The 21,010-nt window shown below is 37.4% G+C and overlaps 2 protein-coding genes and 1 long non-coding RNA gene across 13 annotated transcripts; all 3 read left to right on the plus strand.

Annotated features, from left to right (window-relative positions):
• The first annotated feature begins 168 nt into the window (after positions 1–168).
• Positions 169–11,966, plus strand: LOC147501235 (uncharacterized). Of its 3 annotated transcripts, none has more exons than XR_015221272.1 (4): positions 178–386; positions 515–1,455; positions 10,977–11,188; positions 11,691–11,966. It is a non-coding gene; the product is annotated as an uncharacterized LOC147501235 (long non-coding RNA). The 3 variants fall into 3 exon arrangements; XR_015221273.1 differs by lacking the exon at positions 11,691–11,966 and adding an exon at positions 11,262–11,421; XR_015221274.1 differs by lacking the exons at positions 10,977–11,188; positions 11,691–11,966 and having other exon boundaries at positions 169–386; positions 515–1,099.
• Positions 11,967–13,156: 1,190 nt separating this feature from the next.
• On the plus strand, positions 13,157–14,728 carry LOC147501236 (uncharacterized). Its single transcript, XM_086606252.1, has one exon. It carries the CDS (start codon positions 13,532–13,534, stop codon positions 14,726–14,728), a length of 1,197 nt encoding a protein of 398 aa, XP_086462378.1. The 5' UTR covers positions 13,157–13,531.
• Positions 14,710–20,649, plus strand: LOC147501237 (uncharacterized). 9 transcript variants are annotated; one of them, XM_086606259.1, is made up of 6 exons: positions 14,710–15,756; positions 17,008–17,184; positions 17,274–17,288; positions 17,417–17,551; positions 19,845–19,885; positions 20,225–20,649. In XM_086606259.1, exons 1-2 carry the CDS (start codon positions 14,781–14,783, stop codon positions 17,127–17,129), a joined length of 1,098 nt encoding a protein of 365 aa, XP_086462385.1. In that variant the 5' UTR covers positions 14,710–14,780; the 3' UTR covers positions 17,130–17,184; positions 17,274–17,288; positions 17,417–17,551; positions 19,845–19,885; positions 20,225–20,649. The 9 variants fall into 9 exon arrangements, with proteins under 9 accessions (XP_086462385.1, XP_086462384.1, XP_086462381.1 ...); XM_086606258.1 differs by having other exon boundaries at positions 17,008–17,288; positions 17,397–17,551; XM_086606255.1 differs by having other exon boundaries at positions 17,008–17,288.
• The last annotated feature ends 361 nt before the right edge of the window (positions 20,650–21,010 follow it).

Below are 21,010 nucleotides of genomic sequence, written 5' to 3' on the forward strand. Positions count from 1 at the left end.
AGAAGCCAAATGTAGCTCAAAATAACAGGTTTGCTCGAGGGATTTATTTGCCGCTACAAATTGAAATGTCATGTCCAATGAAAACTACCTTGGTAGCGTCAAGAACAATGACGATCGCTATTACTCTTGGTATATTACCCTTTTTTCTCCATCATTTGTTTTGATTTGCCCAAGAAATTGTGCATGCTAACCTCATATTACTCATACTGTAGATACCAAATAAGGGAACCATCAGATTGTTTGTCTCAGCTCGACAACTATACATGTAGATACATATTCATCTTTAAAACAAAGCCTTGACGTTCTTAGCATAACACAACTGAGCAAGAAATGGACAGTATTGCGTCCGAAGTCACTTCTTATATTGCTCCATTAATTAAGAGAAGGTATTTGTTCTTTATAATCTTCAAATTATTAATAAATGAACAATATAGTACGATACCCAATGGATATTCCTGTTTCAATTTTATTCGTTAATTGTATCCCACTTTAAAGACTTGGCTATATTTTGCAGCATGTAAAGGATCAACATTGACTGATGCTGGGGATGCGCTCTCTGCTATGTACATTCCGTGTAATGAATATGGCTCTAAGTTTCTTAGTCCCCTCCAAGTTGTATGTGGAGCTGCCCATACTATAATTGTTGCTCACAGTGGGTATGGGCTTTGGGCATCGGGAACAGGAAGGAGTGGTGGTCTTGGAAGTGATAATCCAGCTAACAGTTATGCTCCCCGTGACCGTCGGCCGTGGCTAACAGTGGATGAGGATTTCCAGGATGCTTTAGAGTTTGCTGGTCAAGAGACAAGAATACAAGATGAAGAACCATGACGGTTGGCTGAGATAGATAAAAAATTATCTTTGCCCATGGAAGAGATTTAGCATCTTCGATCCAATTTCACTCTAACTGAGCGCTATGCTAGCATACTACATGACTCTATAAAGTTTCTTTGTGACTCATACAAATTTTTATACTACAACAGGAAGTGTGTTCATTGTGTGTTTTTTTTCCGCGTGATACCTAAGAAATTTGTCAAGATATTATTTTCTTTGGCTGTGTTGTGTTTGTTTTTTTTAAATCTTATTCAAACTGTTTTTTATATGGACTGCTTCTGGTTAATTTATTTGGTTAACAGTTGCGTCAATTCGACTTATAGAGAATTTTGAAGGAAAAGACTTCCTTACGTTCTCAAACCCATAGCATCAGCGCTATCTCCACATTTAGCATACCTGTAAATAATCAAACCCATAGCATCAGCGCTATATCAACATTTAGCATACCTGTAAATAATCGAAATGACGTTTTTGAGGGTCTGCTAGCTCTATGACTGGATTCCCTCTCTGAAATGGTACTAAACTTTGTTAATAGTTATGCTTAATTCCAAAACTAAAATGATATGTTGATGTCTGAAGTCTGGATAATGATAGGCTGCTTCATCTCATTTTGATTATTACCAGGTGATAAGTGCTCAAAAAGTGCAATTTAACCCTCGATTATGCCTCTTGTTTAGCCATCTTAGTGGACTAATAGTGTTTGTAAGTTATGTTTTATGATTCTACAGGAGAAAAAGTGAGTTTTGTGGAATATTAGAGAAAATGGGGTAAAATGGAGCAATTCGGAATAGTAAGGATCACATAGAATGCCCGTGGACAATCATGGAGAAGGCCAAGGAATTGAAGCTATTAAAGATGCGACTTGGACCTATTTTAAAGCCTATTTGGAAGCCCAAGGCCAAAGGACTCGTTGCTTGGACCAAAGCATAAAAAAGAGGATAGAAGGATAGAGCGTAAGAGACAAAATAGACTTACGCTGCGTGCGGGGACGATGGATCGAGCGCCCGTGACGCATTGATTAAGTCCGGGACGATGAATAGTCGCGCCCGTGACGCATGAATCGATTAATTGTAGCCAATTCCTTCTCGGTTTTGAAGACGAAGTTGGACTCGAAAGAAGTATATTTGTATTAGGAAACAAATGACGGTTTGGAATGCTTCTAGAGCTCATTGTAACCCCTATAAATAGAGGACCTAAGTGCCTCATGTAATTGGCCAATCCACTTATAATCTTGTCTCTTAACTCGAGGCGCAGAGAGATTAATAATAAAATATCGGTTTTAACTAGTCTGAGTCTTAATAAATTAGTCTTTCTAGTCTTTATGTTCTTCGACTCTTCTTCTTCTCGTTCTTCGTGTTCTTCCTTCTATATGGAAGGCTAATCTTCTCCTTGAGGGAGGAGATGAAGCCCGTACTTAAGGTTTAATGATTCTTCTGGTTCATGGTGTTCTTCAATCAGGTTAGTTCTTTATATTTTTAGTTATTAGTTCCATTTCCCACACCAGAGGATGAAAGAATAGAATAGGGTTTATGTTTTGCAATATTAATATCATGCTAGTGTTTTTTACTTTTCTTCTAGTAGTATAGTTCTTTAGAGTTAGGAAAGTATTCTTTGTGTTGCCTTAAAAGGGGTAGCTCAGGGAGTGGCTGCCTAGGGGAAGTATTCTTTGTGTTTGCCTTAAGTGGTGATTCATTGAATGGTCAGCCCTATTAGGAAGTACTCCTTGATGTTGCTCTTGGTAATACATTGAATGGTCACCGAGCTTACATAAAAGGAAAGAAGATATTAATATCATAAACATAGGAACAACCTTAAGTAGAGTTAATTGTTAACGATGTTTCATCCAAGAGGGCATCGACACTTGCTCGATTGCCTAATTGTAGTCTACTTGTAAGAACAACCATGAAGCAGAAGGTCATAGATTAAAAGTATTAGTGGATTCTAATCTCTTGAATTCCCTCTCTTATAAATTCCCAATAGTTTAGTTAATTTAGTTTAGTTTAGCATTAGAATCTACAATCTCTACAATATTAGTTTTTAATCCCTCAAACCCCCTTTCCAGTCCTGTCCTTCATATAAACATACACTTAAAAGTGGAACGATACCCTACTCATCCTTTACTTATTGAGGGATAATTAGGTTTTGATATGCTTCTATTTGTTCAACGACCATCATCTATCTACATCATCCATACACCATCTACACACAAAAAGGAGTGAGTGTCAAATGGCGCCGCTGCCGGGGATATAATTAAATGTAACCCTGGAGCGAGTGTCAAATGGCGCCACTGCCGTTTTAAATTGTTTATGTTTAACATTTTCTTTCAAGATTAGAAGTTTGGATCTTGAGGTAATTTTTAGCCGCATCATCCATCCTTTTAAAAAAGAGATAAGCTTGAAGGACATCTCGAAGACAAGATCTACCATCCAGGTTAGTCGAATCTTCATTCTTTTTATTGCTTTCTTAGTATAGTTGCATCATAGTTTAGTTTTATTGCTTTATAGTATAATTGCATTTAGGACCTTTTCAACAATTGAAGTTGTAAGCCAACACAGCGAAACATCAAACTCTAGTGTTTCTTGTCTGAATCTTGACAAACGGACTATCGTCTGTGGGCAGTGGTACTTAAGCAATCCAAGTGATTCACCATAACCCTAGAAAGAGGCGACTTTAGACAACGGGCGAGATACTTGCGCAAAGCCCAACCCATTTTTGAAGGAAAGTAGTTTTACATTTTAGTATAATAACTTAGAATAATTGCATACTATTCAAGCATTGTAGGATAGTTTTTCGTTATTTTTAAGATAGCATTTTCTAGTGTATTCCCGTCGTCCCATATTATCGTCGGTAAGAAACAATAAAATGGACAAAGGTTTAACAACCGACTCACAAGAATACTAGACGAGATTGATACAATGGCGAAGCAATGATAGAGGTGTTTTGGACACCAATAATCTGAAGCTATCCCACCCATGCAAAACAATGAGTAAGAAAAGAAGCCGAAAGTGATTTCTATTCACCAATCATTGGAGACCCACCCAAAGAATATTGTTTTTCTAGAGACGAAGCTAACCGGTTTGAACTTAGAGCATCGGTAATCTCTATGCTTCCAAAGTTTAATGGTTCGCATAAATGTTGACCTTATGTTCACATGAACAAATTTCTATCGATCCTTAGAACTTTCAAGAACCGAATATCGGGGATGAGAGTATCAAGTTAATTATTTTTCCACTCTCACTCCGAAGGCAAAGCATCCGAATGGTTAACTGCTGATAGCCGATCAATTCAATCAACAACCTGGGAGAAGTTGAGAACAAAGTTTATGAACAAGTTCTACCCACCCCGTAAGACGGATGCCATGCGCAAGCCATCATCAATTTCAAAGGGAAGGTGGTGAAGAATATCATCAAAGTGGGGAGAAATTCAATAATCTGCTAGTCTCATGTCTACATCATGGTTATGATAAGAGCACACCGCTCATTTTTTTTTTCGAGGACTTTCTACTATGAACAAGCAGATGATACAGTCAATGCATCAAAGTAAGTTTACATCATTGGATGGAGAGGAAGCCTACAACTTTCTCGAGAATTTAGCTGAAGACACTCAACAATGGAGTACTAGCAACGAGGACGTAGCTAGAGTGGAGGGGGTGTCGAAGAAATTTGGCAACCAAATTCAAGAAGAACCAAATCAAGCAATGTTATCAATTATGGCAAGCCTATCAATAGGACTTGAAAATCTGAATAAGAAGTTTGATCAGTTCTCCATGAATCCTCCAAAACCAAACAATTTCCAAGCTAAACCTCAGCCATCCAAGCCTTGTTATGCAATTTGTGAGCTATGTTCTGATGAAGGCCACACCACTGAAGAGTGTTCGTACTATCTAGATACTAATGCAGGCATGTAGTATCAACTCTTTAGGAAGAAATAACCCGGTTCAATCGAGGGGACGTAATTATTGGAAGCCACAAAATACAATTCAGAGGAATTTTCCTCCAGGATTCCAGAATCAGTCAAATCAGTTCTAGAATAACTAGTATCAATTCCAAAACCGCCAGCAACCATACAAAAATCAACAGTCATACCAGAACCAGCAATACCAAGCCAACATAAACGAGAGTTAGTACCGGATCTTATGAGTGGATATATTGCCCCTATGCCTCGGTCGAAAGAAAGCGGTTATCCCACATCCGGAAGAAGCTATCACCACCATTGTCAATGAAAAAAAGACAAAACAAATAACCCGAAGTTGGAGAATAACTTTAGTGTCATTCAAGGCCGATAGGGCAAATCGCCGCCTTGATGGAAAGATCGAATGGAACATTACCAAGCCGGTAGAGCCAAATCCGAAAAGGAAGAGGTGTCCCGCGGTGGATAACCTAGAGATTACTCATGAACAAGTTAATGCTTTCACCACTCGAGGTCGCAAGAAAGTTGATAACAAGATTGTCTATAAACCGAGGGAAAAGATTCTCGTGGAGCCTAAGGTAACTTATGTCCCCACCATCCCACCCTGATTCTAACATTCCGGATATATCTAGTGTTGTGCCACCCAATGAAGTAACTATCGAGAGAGAAGCTAAAGGAACTACCGCGGAAAGTAAGTAAGAAGAAGCCATCACGAGTGACTCCACCGCCACTCCACTATTTGTTACCAATCCAAGTTCTAAAAAGAAGAGAACCGATATTGAAGAATCCGCCAAAGACCGCGTTTCCTTCAAACTAGTGAATACCGAAAGGATGACCCGATTCAAAGGAGATTTGCGATGTATTTCAGAATTTGCATATTAATATCCCATTTCTGACCGCCATCAAGCAAGTTCCCTCGTATGCCAAATTCGTGAAAGATCTAGTGAAAAAGAAGACCAACATTCCGAAAGAAGCTTTTATCGCTCAAAGATGTTCATCGTACCTACAGAATCAAGCGGTTGTGAAACTGAAAGATCCTGGAAGTCCAATTGTTACATGCAGAATTGGAGATTCTTTGGAAGAGCAAGCTTTATTAGATTTGGGTGCCAGTGTGAATATTTTACCATATTTCATCTACGAGAAGTTAGGCTTGAAGGATCTTAAACCAACTGATGTTACTTTATAGTTGGTAGATAGATCAGTGAAGATACCTAAAGGAATCATTGAAGACGTCGTAGTCAAGATCAAAGATTTCTATTATCCGGTTGATTTCATAGTACTCGACACAGCTCTTACATCTGGTAGGCAGATACCAATCATTCTAGGCAGACCATTCTTGGCCACTGCAAATGCACTCATCAACTGTCGAAACGGTAATATGATGTTATCCTTTGGTAATATGAGAGTCGAAACCAATATTTTCCATACGTTATAGCAACCACAGGAGGTGTGTGATGTGAACGAGGATTGTATGATTGAAGCGTTAGCACAGGATTATCTGACTCATTCATATCCTGCTGACGAGTTGTTGAAAGCTCGGCGGATTTCGGTGGTGAGGAACTTAGTGTTGAGGCAATGCCTGATGGACCATATAAAGAGCTTAAGAAGGAGCCGCCTAAGCTAGAATTGAAGCCTTTGCCGTCTACACTCAAGTATGTTTTCTTGGGAGATTTGGGAACCTTCCGGTGAGTCATTGCATCGATTTGATCGGAGCAGAATCCGTGTTAGTAGCACTTTTAAAAAACACAAGTCGGCTATAGGTTGGACAATTGATGATATCAAGGGGATCAGCCCTATGATAGTTCAACATAGGATTCATCTGGAAGAGGATTCCAAGACTTCTAAGCAAGAGGTTGTCAAACTCCTTGACGCCGACATTATCTACCCTATTTCGATAGTCGATGGGTTAGTCGGTTCAAGTTGTGCCGAAGAAGTCCCGGAACCACAAGAACGGAGAATGAGAACAATGAGTTGATTCCAACCGATTGGATTTGGATGGAGAGTTTGCATCGATTACAGGAAGTTGAATAGCGCATCGAGGAAAGATCATTTTCCATTGTCTTTCATCGATCAGATATTAGAAAGATTAGTTGGACAAGCTTACTACTGCTTTCTTGATGGTTACTCAGGATACTTTCAGATCCATATTCACCCTGAGGACCAAGAGAAGACATTCACATGTCCTTTTAAGAATTGTCTACATCATCTCTCCTTAGTCCTTAAACATTGTTGTGATACCAACTTAGTTCTGAACTGGGAAAAGTGTCACTTCATGGTAAAGGAAGGGATACTGCTGGAAGGAATTCTAGTAGATCGAGCGAAAATGTCTACAGGAAGTAAGCATGTTGTCGAAAGATCAGTTTTGAGATGGAAACCTAAGTATTCCCCACCTGTTAGTTTATGGCATTTACTCCCTATTGACCTACAAAGGAAGATTATTTCTATGGCTCGTGTAGGGTTCGGTAAAAGTCCATTTGCACATAAGAGGAGAGTGCGTAAGCTAGGTTGCTGTAAGAATTGCCATTCTGAAACTTGTCCTGGGTTACAGCCATTAAGAGAAAATTGTTGGTACAAGGTATACTTTTGTCAATTACATGTTGAGAGAGATCAGAAGAATTCCTACAAAGTGGAACCTAGTGGGTGGGAGTACTAGTCTTGAGGATCTGACTATAAAGGACTCAAAAGTCTTGAGGATCTAACTATAAAGGACTCAAAAGTCTTGAGGATCTGACTTTAAAAGACTCACATTATGTCTTGGGGATCTGACGTAAAAAGACCTAAAAATTTGTTTCTTGAACTAATTCTGATATTCGGCATCAATGGTAATATCCTACCTTTTTCTCATCCATTTCATTTACTTCTTTATACATTAAGGTCAATGCATGCATAAGTAGGGGGAGGGTGTACTTGAGAAATGAATTTTGAAAATTAGTTTTCAAAAAAACTAAAATATTTTTGGTTTCTATATCAGTAGCATGAGAAAAATGAATTTTAATGATTAGTCTGGGATATATATTCTATACTACTTAGTGTTGAGTTTGATAGATAGTTAATATTATTGATTTCATTACCGCTTAGACTATTTATTATTCTCGGACATAGTTCTTATTGATAGAATTCTTTATCAAGGCACCAACATAGTACTTGGTCAGTTTTGTGTACTTTTGCTAGAAGAGAGATTTAAACCCCTAGTAAACTAGAAGTAGAATTTTTAGACTTAGCCCGTGAGACTTGAGCTTTATACCCATTCTTTGGAGAGTTCTTATGAAAAATCCGAGTTTTAGTGATTCAACATCTTTCAGTTCTTTATGTCATTGTAATATAGTCTCATTATTCATTGATTTGGTTAATCACGAAGTGACATCAACTGGGGAGATAGCCATTAGGTCTTGTAGTCTATTCGAAACAGAGTATCATACTGATAAGTCAAGTAGTGAACCCATTCAGCTTTTATCCCACCTAGTAGGACCATCATGTTAAACCCTTTTGAGCCTTACAATAAGCCATTTTCTTTCATAAAACCCTTTACCCGTCACCTAACTCCAAACAAGGAGTATAACCAAAATCTTTATTAGCTATACCCATATGTTTATGAGAATATGAGGGGCACAAAGAGGAAGAAAGACCACAAAAGGAAGATTACAAGGAAATATCAGAGAGATACAATGAAGTCCATCATTCTGTTCAAAGTGAAAGAAGCTAGTGGAAAACAAGCATATCCAGTACTAATCAAGGATATACCACTAAGCTTTAACTAAAAAAAAAAAAAAAAAAGTTGAACAGAATGGATGGAAAAGCTAAGACAAAGGAAGAATTTTCTCTGCAATACAGAATTTGAAGAAATCTTCCAAAGAAAGAAGCAAAACCCTTAGTGTTTTTCAGAAACAACCTTAGAATCCTTTTTACCTTTCCTTCATAAACCAATACTCAAGCCAAGTTACAACCCATGACTTATCATTACAGTATGGTATGAAGTCTAGAATAGGTGAGAGGATACTAAAGTGAAGGACCCAACACTTCATATGTGATTGACATTCTTTCCATGAGACTACTTTTATTCAGAAGTCTGTTTTTTAAGTTAGTATGTGGGATGTTCGTATGCATTATTCTTTTCCCCACATACATGAGGTAAAATAGTAGACCATCTTCTGAGAGATTCTTTTCTGAGAGTATGACCGGTGATGATTGAAAGTCGAGATTATCTACCTATGGTAAACTAGGGATTCCGTTTCTTGGATAGGAGAGTATAGGAGATTGACTAAGTACACACATAAGCCTTGATTGAGAATTTTGTCAATTTTTACTATCTCCCATCATAATCTATGAGTCTTTGCAGCAATGTAGTTAACAATGGAGATTGTCTATTAGAGTAAGCACTAAGTGGGTAAGGAATTTCTCTCTCTGAAAAATACTATAATTCTTGAACATGTTATTGATTGATTTTGTGGGTATATCACTTGAAAACCCTCACGAGACTATAACTCGTCCTTTTTGGGGAACTTAAAGGTTTAAAGCCTTGTTGCATATGGTAAATGCAATAGCGATGCCTGCAAAAATGAGTTAGGATTTTATTTTTGTTATTAGGATGTGATTTTGATCACTTATCTATTTTTTTTATCTTATTTGCTAAGAGACTAGCAAAAGGCTAGTTGGGAGTTGTGATAAGTGCTCAAAAAGTGTAATTTAACCCTCGATTATGCCTCTTGTGTAGCCATCTTAGTGGACTAATAGTGTTTGTAAGTTATGTTTTATGATTCTACAGGAGAAAAAGTGAGTTTTGTGGAATATTAGAGAAAATGGGGTAAAACGGAGCAATTCAGAGCAGTAAGGATCACATGGGAAGCCCGTGGACAATCATGGAGAAGGCCAAGGAATTGAAGCTATTAAAGATGCGACTTGGACCTATTTTAAAGCCTATTTGAAAGCCCAAGGCCAAAGGACTCGTTGCTTGGACCAAAGCCCGCAAAAGAGGATAGAAGGATAGAGCAAAAGAGACAAAATAGACTTACGCGTCTGGGACGCATGGATCGAGCGTCCAGACGCATTGATTAAGTCTGGGACGCATGAATCGACACTGTAGCCAATTCCTTCTCAATTTTGAAGACGAAGTTGGACTCTGAAAGAAGTCTATTTGTATTAGGAAACAAATGACGGTTTGGAATGCTTCTAGAGCTCATTGTAACCCCTATAAATAAAGGACCTAAGTGCCTCATGTAATTGGCCAATTCACTTATAATTTGTCTCCAGAACTTGAGGCAGAGAGAGATTAATAATAAAAGATCGGTTTTAACTAGCTGAGTCTTAATAAATTAGTCTTTCTAGTCTTATGTTCTTCGACTCTTCTTCTTCTCATTCTTCGTGTTCTTCCTTCTATATGGAAGGCTAATCTTCTCCTTCAAGGGAGGAGATGAAGCCGGTACTTAAGGTTTAATGATTCTTCTGGTTCATGGTGTTCTTCAATCAGGTTAGTTCTTTATGTTTTTAGTTATTAGTTCCATTGCCCACACCAGGGGATGGAAGTATAAAATAAGGTTTATGTTTTGCAATATTAATATCATGCTAGTGTTCTTTACTTTTCTTCTAGTAGTATAGTTCTTTAGAGTTAGGGAAGTATTCTTTGTGTTGCCTTTTAGAAGGGGTAGCTCAGGGAGTGGGCTGCCCAGGGGAAGTATTCTTTGTATTTGCCTTAAGTGGTGATTCATTGAATGGCCTATATTAGGAAGTACTCCTTGATGTTGCTCTTGGTAATACATTGAATGGCTGCCCGAGCTTACATAAAAGGAAAGAAGATATTAATAGCATAAACATAGGAACAACCTTAAGTAGAGTTAATTGTTAACGATGTTTCGTCCAAGAGGAAATCGGCACTTGCTCGATTGCCTAATTGTAGTCTACTTGTAAGAACAACCATGAAGCAGAAGGTCATAGATTAAAAGTATTGGTAGATTCTAATCTCTTGAATTCCCTCTCTTATAAATTCCCAATAGTTTAGTTAATTTAGTTTAGTTTAGCATTAGAATCTACAATCTCTATAATATTAGTTTTTAATCCCTCAAACCCCCTTTCCAGTCCTGTCATTCATATAAACATACACTTAAAAGTGGAATGATACCATACTCATCTTTTACTTATTAAGGGATAATTAGGTTTTGATATGCTTCTATTTGTTCAATGACCATCATCTATCTACATCATCCATACACCATCTACACACAAAAAGGAGCGAGTGTCACCAGGGGAGGAGATTTTTGCCATGCTTTTTAACAATGAGCTCCTTTTATTTTGCAGTGTCCTTTGTGAAGATGAAAAACAAGCGGATACTGTGAAGAGTCAATTGCAACAGCTTGCCAGACCTATGTACAGCAACCCGCCTGTCCATGGTGCTCTTATTGTGTCAACCATCCTTAGTAGTCCGGACTTAAAGAGCCTGTGGCTGAAGGAAGTCAAGGTAACCCCTAAGCGGTTCACAATATTATCTTAAATTCTTAATTGTTAACTATGATATTTTTTCTCAAGTGCAGTGAACATAAGCTGTTCTATTCACCTTTTAAGGATTTAATTTGGAATTTGGTCTAACGTGTCCCTTGACAATGAGCTCCTAGATGTTTTGATATTTGGAAATATAAATTGCTTTTGTCATGTTACTACCTACTTGATATCAAATATAGCAATAGCAAGAGAGTCAAGAACGAATGATCCTCCAACCAAAAAGAGTGATTGAGTCCGCCTAAAGCAAGTGAGTTCGCGTCGAAAGAAAGAATCTAAGGTCCCCTAGGAGCTTCTGATTTTAGAGTCACTAACCAACTCTTATTGAAATTAAAGAAGAATAGTTAGAATCAGTTTATTATCGCATATCTCCGGTTACTATCAATTTGGTTCTTATATCATTATGGTATTTTCTTATTTTTAAAGTTTTTCAGCTTCTCTATCCATTTTTCGTTATTATTCAGGTCTTGAGCTAGGGACAAAAATTAAGACACCAATTTTTGGAATAGCACTGTTAAATCTTGCAGAATATTCATCAAAAGCAGGGAAAGATGAATTTGAAGTTAGCGATCCTCTAACTTGCGAGTGGTGACACTGGACCTCATCCTTCTATATGCGTATGTGGTAGATTCCTCTATTAGGCAGGCTCTTGATATGCCAACTTCAAAAATATGTCCATACTCTTATGCAAAACTTAGATTTTAATTCAAATGTTCAACTGAGTTGTGATTTCTATTTAGGCTCATCAAACATAAACTTGATGATAGTGTTCGTTCACAAAATGTTAACTTAAATTAGTAGCAGTGTATCCCCGCAAGTTTTTATTCATCTTAGAATCTGTTGTTTTAGTTGCTTAATAATGACATTAATAATGATCTAATAATGTCAGAAAGTTGCCTAATAATGATGTTTCACAAGGATCTGATTGTATTCTGGCCTAAATATGCGCAACAAGTTACGTCTGGTATAAGTGCCTCAAAATTCAAAGCAACATGATTTAGTACATGAAGTGTGAAAAAAAAGACTGAATAAAGAGGAAGGTGTCATGTTGGCTGCTCAAAACCCAAGCCAAAAAAAACGGAATCTGCATTTAATTCTGGGAATGAAGCTAGACTCTCAAGTCTCAACCAATATCACATAACTATTACATTAATGGGCATATGCCACAAGCCATCGCCCAGTCTATATTACCGCTACTTACAAAACACTTCTAAATCAAGTAATTAATGGCTCAGCTTCTACAATACACATATGAAGTTGCGCAACATGGTCTTTGTCGAACCATAAGGTTACAAGTTAAACCCCAAACAAACTTTAGATTTTATAATGTCTGGTACAAGGAACTTCTTCAATTATCTTTAATGTAATCATTCATACAAATCTCTTCTTGCTCTTGCTCTGACAACTATGACATTTTGTCACTATCTACAACAAAGAACTTGCCAGACATAAAGAACTTCAGTGGCTCTAACTTTACTTACTCTGTATATGTAAATGATATTAATCTTTTCTTAGGCGATCTTTTGTGCCTTTTGTCTCTGCACACTGTCTCAATAGCTTTGTACACCTAATTTTTTTAGCTTTCTTGTTTAATCTATAATGAACACGATCTAAACTCAGTAATATACATCAACTATTGTACTGACTATACATCAACTATTCACTAAGATTTTCACATGCTTTCACGCGTGCAAAGGAGTGAACAAAGACTCTCACCCCACTCTATATTTGACTCTCACGGTTTATATATCTGTATTTCGTTGCATTGAATTAAAATCTTAAAATGCATTTATCTATGACCCGAATGATTTCAAATGCTATTTTTCATTACTTGAAACTAATTATACACACTGATGTCGAAAATCATGTGAAATGATCGTTTTTTACTGTTAGTCAGTGGTCATGGTTTATACTAGCATTTGTAAACCCTTTGTTGTCTCCATTAAAACCTTAATCGCTCTCACTCTCCGATATTCAATTTATCAGCTAATCTATTGAAAAGCTAAGGATTCATTTACATTGGCTTACGAGGAGGAAGGTCAGTCAATACTCTGCCAATGGTAGGTAATGCAACTAATGGCAGGTAACGGTAGGTAATGTTGTATTGTAGTTGTTAATAGTTTGATAAAAGTAAAAATAGTTAATCGTGAACTATCAATGTAGCAGGTCCGGCCGCAATGTAGCAGGTCCGGCCGCAGGCGGACTAATTGGCGGATATTTAGTTAACGGGTCGCTCTTCAAACATAACATTAGCAAATTTTTTTTTTTACTTGGTTCAAAATCACGTGCTACTGAGTTGTTGGAAATGGCGATGTGGAGAAGAGCAGCATGTGTTGTTGGATTGTTGGGTCGCAAACGTAATAATAAGCTGGTAACAAATTTTCCTTCTCTTTTCCATTCCCAGACTAGTTCTACTACTTCCTCTTTCTCCAATTTTGTACGGGACAGATGTAAATCAGGAACACTTGGACTTGATGAGGCTTTGGGTCTGTTCGATAAGTTGATTAAGATGAAACACTCGCCTTCCATTTTCCCTTTTAACCAATTACTAGGAGCACTTGTCAAGATGAAACACTTTTCCGTCGCTTTATCTATGTCCAAAAGGATGGATGCCGCTGGTATTCAACCTGATATTGTTACACTTTCTACACTAATCAATTGTTACTCCAATATGGGTCGGGTTGATTTCGGTTTTGCTGTCTTCGGGAGTATTCTGAAACGGGGATTTGAACCTGATGCTTTTACTTTGAACACCCTACTTAAGGGGCTGTGTAAAGGTGGTAAAGTAGCAGACGCTATGGATCTTTTTACCCGAATGCTGGAAAACAGGTATCCATGTGATGATGTCAGTTATGGGACAGTAATGAATGGGATTTGCAAGTCTGTGAATTCTACTGCTGCTCTTCAATTCAAGAGGGCAATGGAAAACAAACAGTTTACTCCTCATGTTCATATATACAATATGCTAATCGACACCCTTTGTAAGGAGAATTTGGTGAATGAGGCATGGAATCTATTTCAGGAAATGACCTCCAAAAACCTTACACCTGATGTTATCACCTACAACCCTTTGATTTGCAGGCTATGTGGATCTGGTCGATGGAAAGAGTCCATGCATTTATTGGACAAAATGTTGGCGCAGAATGTGACACTGAATGTCATAACCTTTAACATTTTGGTGGATGCATTTTGTAAAGAAGGCAGGGCAAACAAAGCTTTTGATTTGTTACAACTGATGTCTCATAGAGGTTTAAAACCTGATATTTTCACATTTAACTCTTTAATCAGGCACCTATGCACATCAAATCAGTGGGAAGATGCCAAGAGGGTATTCAGCCAAATGTTATCTGAAAATGTCTCACCGAATGTTGTAACTTTTAACATCTTGGTGGATTCTCTTTGCAAACAAGGATGGATAAAGGAGGCTTTTGAGGTATTTCAAGAAATGTCATCTCAAAGAGGAATAAATCCTGATGTTTTCCGCATACAATGCTTTAATTGATGGTTTATACACTTCAGGGAAAGGGAAGGATGCAATAAGACTGTTCAATGAAATGACAGGTAGGGGAATCTTACCAGATGGACACACGTATGGTATTATAATTGACGCTTGTTGCAAAGATGGGATGGTCGATGAAGCATTTGAACTATTCCAGACAATGATTGAAAGAGGCGAAGAGGCTGACACAGTCAAATACAATAGTTTGATGGATGGATATTGCTTGCAAGGGCGGATAACGGAGGCAAAATGTGTTTTCGATTTGATGGTTGCTAGAGGTCATGGTCCTGATGTGGTTAGCTATAACATTTTGATCAATGGCTATTGCAAGGCTAGGGGGATGGACAAGGCAGATCAAGTTTTCAAGGAGATGCAACTTAAGGGATTCAAACCCAACACTATAACCTATAATACCCTGGTAGATGGATTTTGCAAGAGTGGAGAAGTTTTGGTTGCAAAAGAGCTTCTGAAAGACATGAAAGCTTGTGGGGAAAAACCTGACCAGTTCACATATGGTTCATTAATACATGGCCTCTTCAGAAATGGTTGTTCTGCTGAAGCAATGGAACTGTTCCATGTGATGGAAAATAATGGAATGAAAGCTGATGTTCTGATTTACAACATCATCATTGATGGCATGTGCAAAGATGGTAAAATAAGTGAGGCCAAGGAAATCTTTCGTACCCTCTCAGTTAGGGATTTGCAGCTTATTAACACTAGGACATATTTCGTAATGATTAGTGGATGTTTTAGAGAAGGGAATTCGAAAGAAGCTCAAGATTTGTTTTATGAGATGCAAGAGAAGGGTTTTGCTGCAGATGATTTCACTTTCAATATCATGGTCCAAGGATTCCTAGACCAAAAAAATGATACCCACAAGGCAATGCAACTTCTCAATATCATGCTTGACAAGGGTTTCTCACCAGATGCAAAAACTACTTCTCTTCTAGTGGACTTGCTTGTGGAAGGTGGACCAAATTCTAAAGAAATGGAGATGCTTCTCAAGCGCCTGCCAAAAGGCTGTGCTAAAGGTGATGTCCTCGAATTTACTATGTGGCTAACTAGTTGTTTCTTGAAATAGTGTGGTTATGGTTAACTAGTATTATCTCTTCTTCACTATCAATTTTCATCTTATCATCTCTTGTTTCTGGTTAACTATGTGGGTTGTTTGTTTCCTGTTTCTGTTTGACTACCTCTCTAAATTGAGTACATTCTTCTTGTTTCTCCTAGTTGAATTTGGTGGACTTCATAAATTATTTTACATCCCACTTATTTCCTACTGTGCTTTGGTTGGAACAGGTTGAATGTGATGTTTTGTAATACTGGCGGATCTTGTTTATGATATTATATTAAGACATGTATTATATTAATTGTCCTAAAGAAATAATTTTGAGTTGTTCATGGTTACTTATATGTATAGAAGGTCATTTTGCATTGCATATCATGAGAAACAATACTTGGTTCCTTATCCCTTTTATAGTACTTCCTAAAATGTGCGCGCATTTGAGATTTACTCTATTCTTGTTGAAAGAGCGAACTAGTTTACCAGTCTAAACAACTTTTTACTTGTAAGCTGCTATCTTTTTTACATTCTTCTCTTCATTTGTACTAGCAATAGCAATAGCAATAATTATTATTTATTTTTATTTTTTGAATTATGCATTTATGTATTTTCCTATGTGAAAGTATTTATCATTTTTTTTTTCTTTTCATAAATCGAAGACGCGTATTCACCTTAAGTAGGTACTTGAAGTTATTGGTGTCTCCAAACTCCTTGTCAATCGTGGTAATTGCTAACTTCTATTGGTGTCCCTAAAGAATAAAATCAAAACCAATATGACTAGGGAGCATGTATTTATGGGACTGTGTCATTGTATATGTTGAGTTGTTTGGAAGTCTCACATTGGATGTTTATTAGTTATATCATATCTGCTTATCTCCCGTTCGTTTACCATTCTAAAAGGTGGACATGCCTCTCGGATCTTCTAGTGTGATTTATTGGACTTTCGAAAACTTTTCTATAGCTTATGTACTTTGTCGTGTGCTTTGGTATGGAACAACTTTTTTGTAATGTTCCGTTGTTTTGTAATACTAGCTTGTTTTGTTTATGGTATAATAATAAAAAAATTAGTTAACATAGCATTTGGCTACTAATATGTTTGAAAGTTTATTTGGTTGAGCGCTTCATGCGAAACGATTATTTATTTATTTGTTTATGTATTTTATTTATTTATTTTCTTTTATCAGTAAAATGGAATTTTTTATTAGCTGTTTCGGTGCAGGCTGCGAGAGCGGTACCAAATCGAGGCAAAGGGAGTTTAGGATGAGATCACCTATTACAATGCAAGAAAAAGAAACAAGGAAAGAAAAAACAACAACAACAAAGAGAATACAAGAAAACTGAACTAATTCCAACATGCGAAGCAAAGCCTCCCAACGGAACACAAACATCCCAAAAGGTGTATCCCACTATCCCTCCATTTCTCCCAAACCTTTGATCAGAGAAATATTACACCTTTTATTGAGATATTCCTTTTTGCTATTGCAGTCCTTCTCAAGACAGGTTGGTGCTACCATGTCTAAGTATTTTGTTCAGTGTGGAATCACATAATGATTTCAAATATTCTTCCCTATTGACATGCGACTATGTGAGCTTTGATACTTATACCAGACGTCTATGTCCAATTTCAGGTTCACAAGAGGAAGTTGTTGAATCTCATGACATTTAGTGCAGCTAAGTTTCATGATCAAAAGTCTTCAGCAACTTTAACATAAGAGGATATGATAAGCAACATTTTAGGATCAGTTTTTCTAACTCCTGATCAGGTGAGTTCCTTAAACAGAGCAGATAGCATTGTTGACAATCATTGACATACAGTTTGGAATATCAGGAACTGATATCCAAAGAAACCTTGTTTGTTGTTAGATCTAAACATCGATTTTATCTTAGTTTGTACCGAAATTTTGCAATTTAACTTATTGATAAAGAAGCGGTCATGGTAGTCATTGATAGAGTATTAGAGTTTTAAGTGGACATCTCCGAAGGGTGTATAAGGACTGGGCCGCTGATCTGTTCTCCATCTTTATATTATAAAGTTTGTACCTAGAGCCCTGGAGACTGCAACAATGATTCAGTAAATTTTTCATCAAAGTCCCTCATCAAAAAGATAACTAATGAAAAAGTACCTTCAATTACAAAAGAAATCCTTAAAAACAGATTAGTTACTGAAAAAGACAATATCTACTAAAGTAAGACTCTGTAGAACATGTCAATGCAGGGAAAATTAATACCAATCGAATGAGGCTTCTGGAAAAATGAGTCAAGGAAACAAATTAAAAAAAATTAAGAAACAAAAAGAATATATTACCAAGAAAAATGTAGATTGGCAAGTAATAAAGATTAACAAATACTTGTATGCAAAGTAATATTCGTATAAGTTAACACATGAAATTAGCACACCATTACCTTTTTAGAAGGGAAAAAGGGGGGAAAATATACATTTTATGCAAAGAGTCGAAGTAATTTCTACTAATAAATTTTTTGAAACAATAATACGTTTTATATCATCCATTTTATTCAATGTATACTCTGTTACTTTTAGCTAGAAATTTAAAAAGACACCCAACCTTATCAGGAAGCAATCAATTTGAACTCGTAATCTCGTATACACATTTTTAAATGATTCATACTATTATTGTGCTAGCTAAAGGATCGTTTAAGCACTTGCAACACTCTTGAATTCTCACATTTTGTATCTGTCAGTCTGGTTTTTAGTACCGTTGGCGTTGGGTATTTTCGTGGAATGTTTAGTATGAAAATAATAATTTACAAACTATCACACTTTTTGTTTGTGGGTGGTTAGTGCCTTAAACAAAGAAAGGGACTAAACATGCTTTAAGTGTTTCTAATACTTTAATATGGCTGGTACATATTTTACTTTCCCCCAACCTACACTTCCACAGTCTAGATTTCAACTGATAGAAAGAGAAAAATGGGAGGATCAACAAGGAGGTTAAAGGAATCGAAACCAAAAGTACAAGTAGGACTCCCCAAAAAGAGCCCAAAACTAAAAGAAGAACCTCTACTGAGCAAATCAAATGTCGCAGGTTACGTTTCAGCTACTTTAATCTCAAGAGTTGTGTGGCATTGGTTGAATCCATTGTTGGAAAAATGCTACAAATCCCCTTCAGGCTTGATGAAATTCCGTCACTTGCTCCCGATCATGGAGCAGAGGTTATCTCACAACTCTTTGCATCCAAATGGCCTAAACCATCCGAAAACTCAATGCATCCAGTTCTAACAACACTGTTTCGGTGTTTCTGGAAAGACTTTGTTTCTACTACTTTCTTAGCAGTTATTCGGCTTTGTTTCATGTACATGGGTCCTGTCCTGCTCCAACAATTCGTTGCTTTCTCGTCCGACAAAGGTAATTCACCTTACGGAGGCTTCTATTCTTGTTGGTGCTCTCTTGGTAGCCAAAATCATTGAATTCCTATATTTCTTATATAAAAAAATAAGAAGCTTCTTAAGTCGATCTATGAATTCCTGTTTTTGTTGGACGTGAAAAGACTGATTGGAGTCAACTTGCCCAAGCTACGCAGCATTTCTTTTGGAAGGTCTGGTAACATACAAAGGCCATTTGAAAGCTAGAACAACTAGAACTTAAACCTCATGAGTGTTAGTTTTCTTTGTTACTACCCTTTATTGGTTTTACTTCTTGTTTTGCTAGTTCCCCAGGGTGAATAATGAAATATTCCCCTTGGTGGTTCTGAAGAGTAAGAGATTGTTTTGTGATTGGATTGCAAGCACAGTAGACTTTGGGGTGGTCATCTAATTCATACTTTGTACCCAGTAGGAATCAATTGGAAGAGGCCATGATATGGGCCAGCGTACACCGGGTCTAATCTGGACTGTAGTAGTATAGGTAATGGTGGTGGCAGTAGTAATACTGGCGGAATGGTGGTACTAGCAGTTAGGAAACTAAGATATTTATTGAAAGGGAGCACCACTTAAACTTGGTAACCAGGACTACTTTACTTCTTTTAAAGGTATTGTATCTCCATAGGACCATAGAAGCTTTCCACATGAATCTAACTGTAATACATGTTTGCTTTGTAGGAATGCGTGGTCTGGCTGCTTGTGTTGGTTTTTAATTTTTTGTGAGTTCTGGTCATGTATTAGCCAGCTTGTTGGTCAGCTTGCTAAATAGAGCTTATGCATACATTTCTCCCCAAATGAAAAGACCGAGACTCCAAGAAAGCAAAACTGAGAAAGTTTCAATATTGTTTTTCAAAGCTGAAGGATGCTAGCAAAGTGCCACAGAAAGGTAGGAAGGTTTCCTCTTTGTCATATCAGTTTTGTTATATTTGCAATTAGCATTAGGTTCTGCTGCACAGCTGTTAATATTGATATTATATCTAAACAATGTTATATAGAGCATATGCATGCATTTCTTCCCAAATGTTAGTGGAGGATTAAGACTCATATTGTTTGTTCAGGTTTGTTGCTGTCCGGATTCCAGCAAAGCAAAACTGAGGGGATTTCAATATGTCAGGATGATGCTGGCCATAGAAGATGAATCGAGTGAGAAAACTGAGAGCTATAAAGAAGAGACGGATAATGACTCAAGTGGGGGAGAAGCAGTATAGAGCAATACTAGGACTGCAAAGAGTGCCCCTGCAACTAGGAGGCAGTATGATGGAAGGATAAAAAAAGCACCCACAAGTAAAACTCTCGTCAAAAGAAAGCGAGTCCTAACATCTTTGAATGGTCCTTTTTCCAAATTGGATGGTGTTCGACTTTGAGCATATCTGAAACTTTAATTAACTGCAGTTATAATCTGGATGCAAGTAAAATATTTTCAATGTGTTTGTACGCGACTAGTTGACTGCCACAGTGCCACGTCGAAACTATTTTCAATGTATTTGTACTGTCGGGTCCATCACCCACTGTGGATTCCAAACCACAGTTGGGCCGATCTCAAAACCCCAAAGCCCTATTAGGCTATTAGCCTGTGAGAGCACAACTTACGACATGGCGGGGCGTAAGCGGAGAATTGGAAAGGCATGGAGAGGGAAAGAAAGAGGAAGAGATTGAAATGGCGTGGAGAGTAGAGAGGGAGACAGAGAAGAGATGAGGATAGACAAAAACCAACCAAATAAAATTTTAGCCACATACCCCTCTCGGCCAAACGCACTAGACTATAAAAGAGGTCCAAGCAACACAAGCCCAAAATACACAACGCCGGATCAAATTTGGCTGCTGCTGTCTTTTTTTACGTTTTT

The sequence above is a fragment of the Coptis chinensis genome, chromosome 4 (genome assembly GCF_015680905.1).
Source record: "Coptis chinensis isolate HL-2020 chromosome 4, ASM1568090v1, whole genome shotgun sequence".
Taxonomy (NCBI): Eukaryota; Viridiplantae; Streptophyta; class Magnoliopsida; order Ranunculales; family Ranunculaceae; genus Coptis; species Coptis chinensis.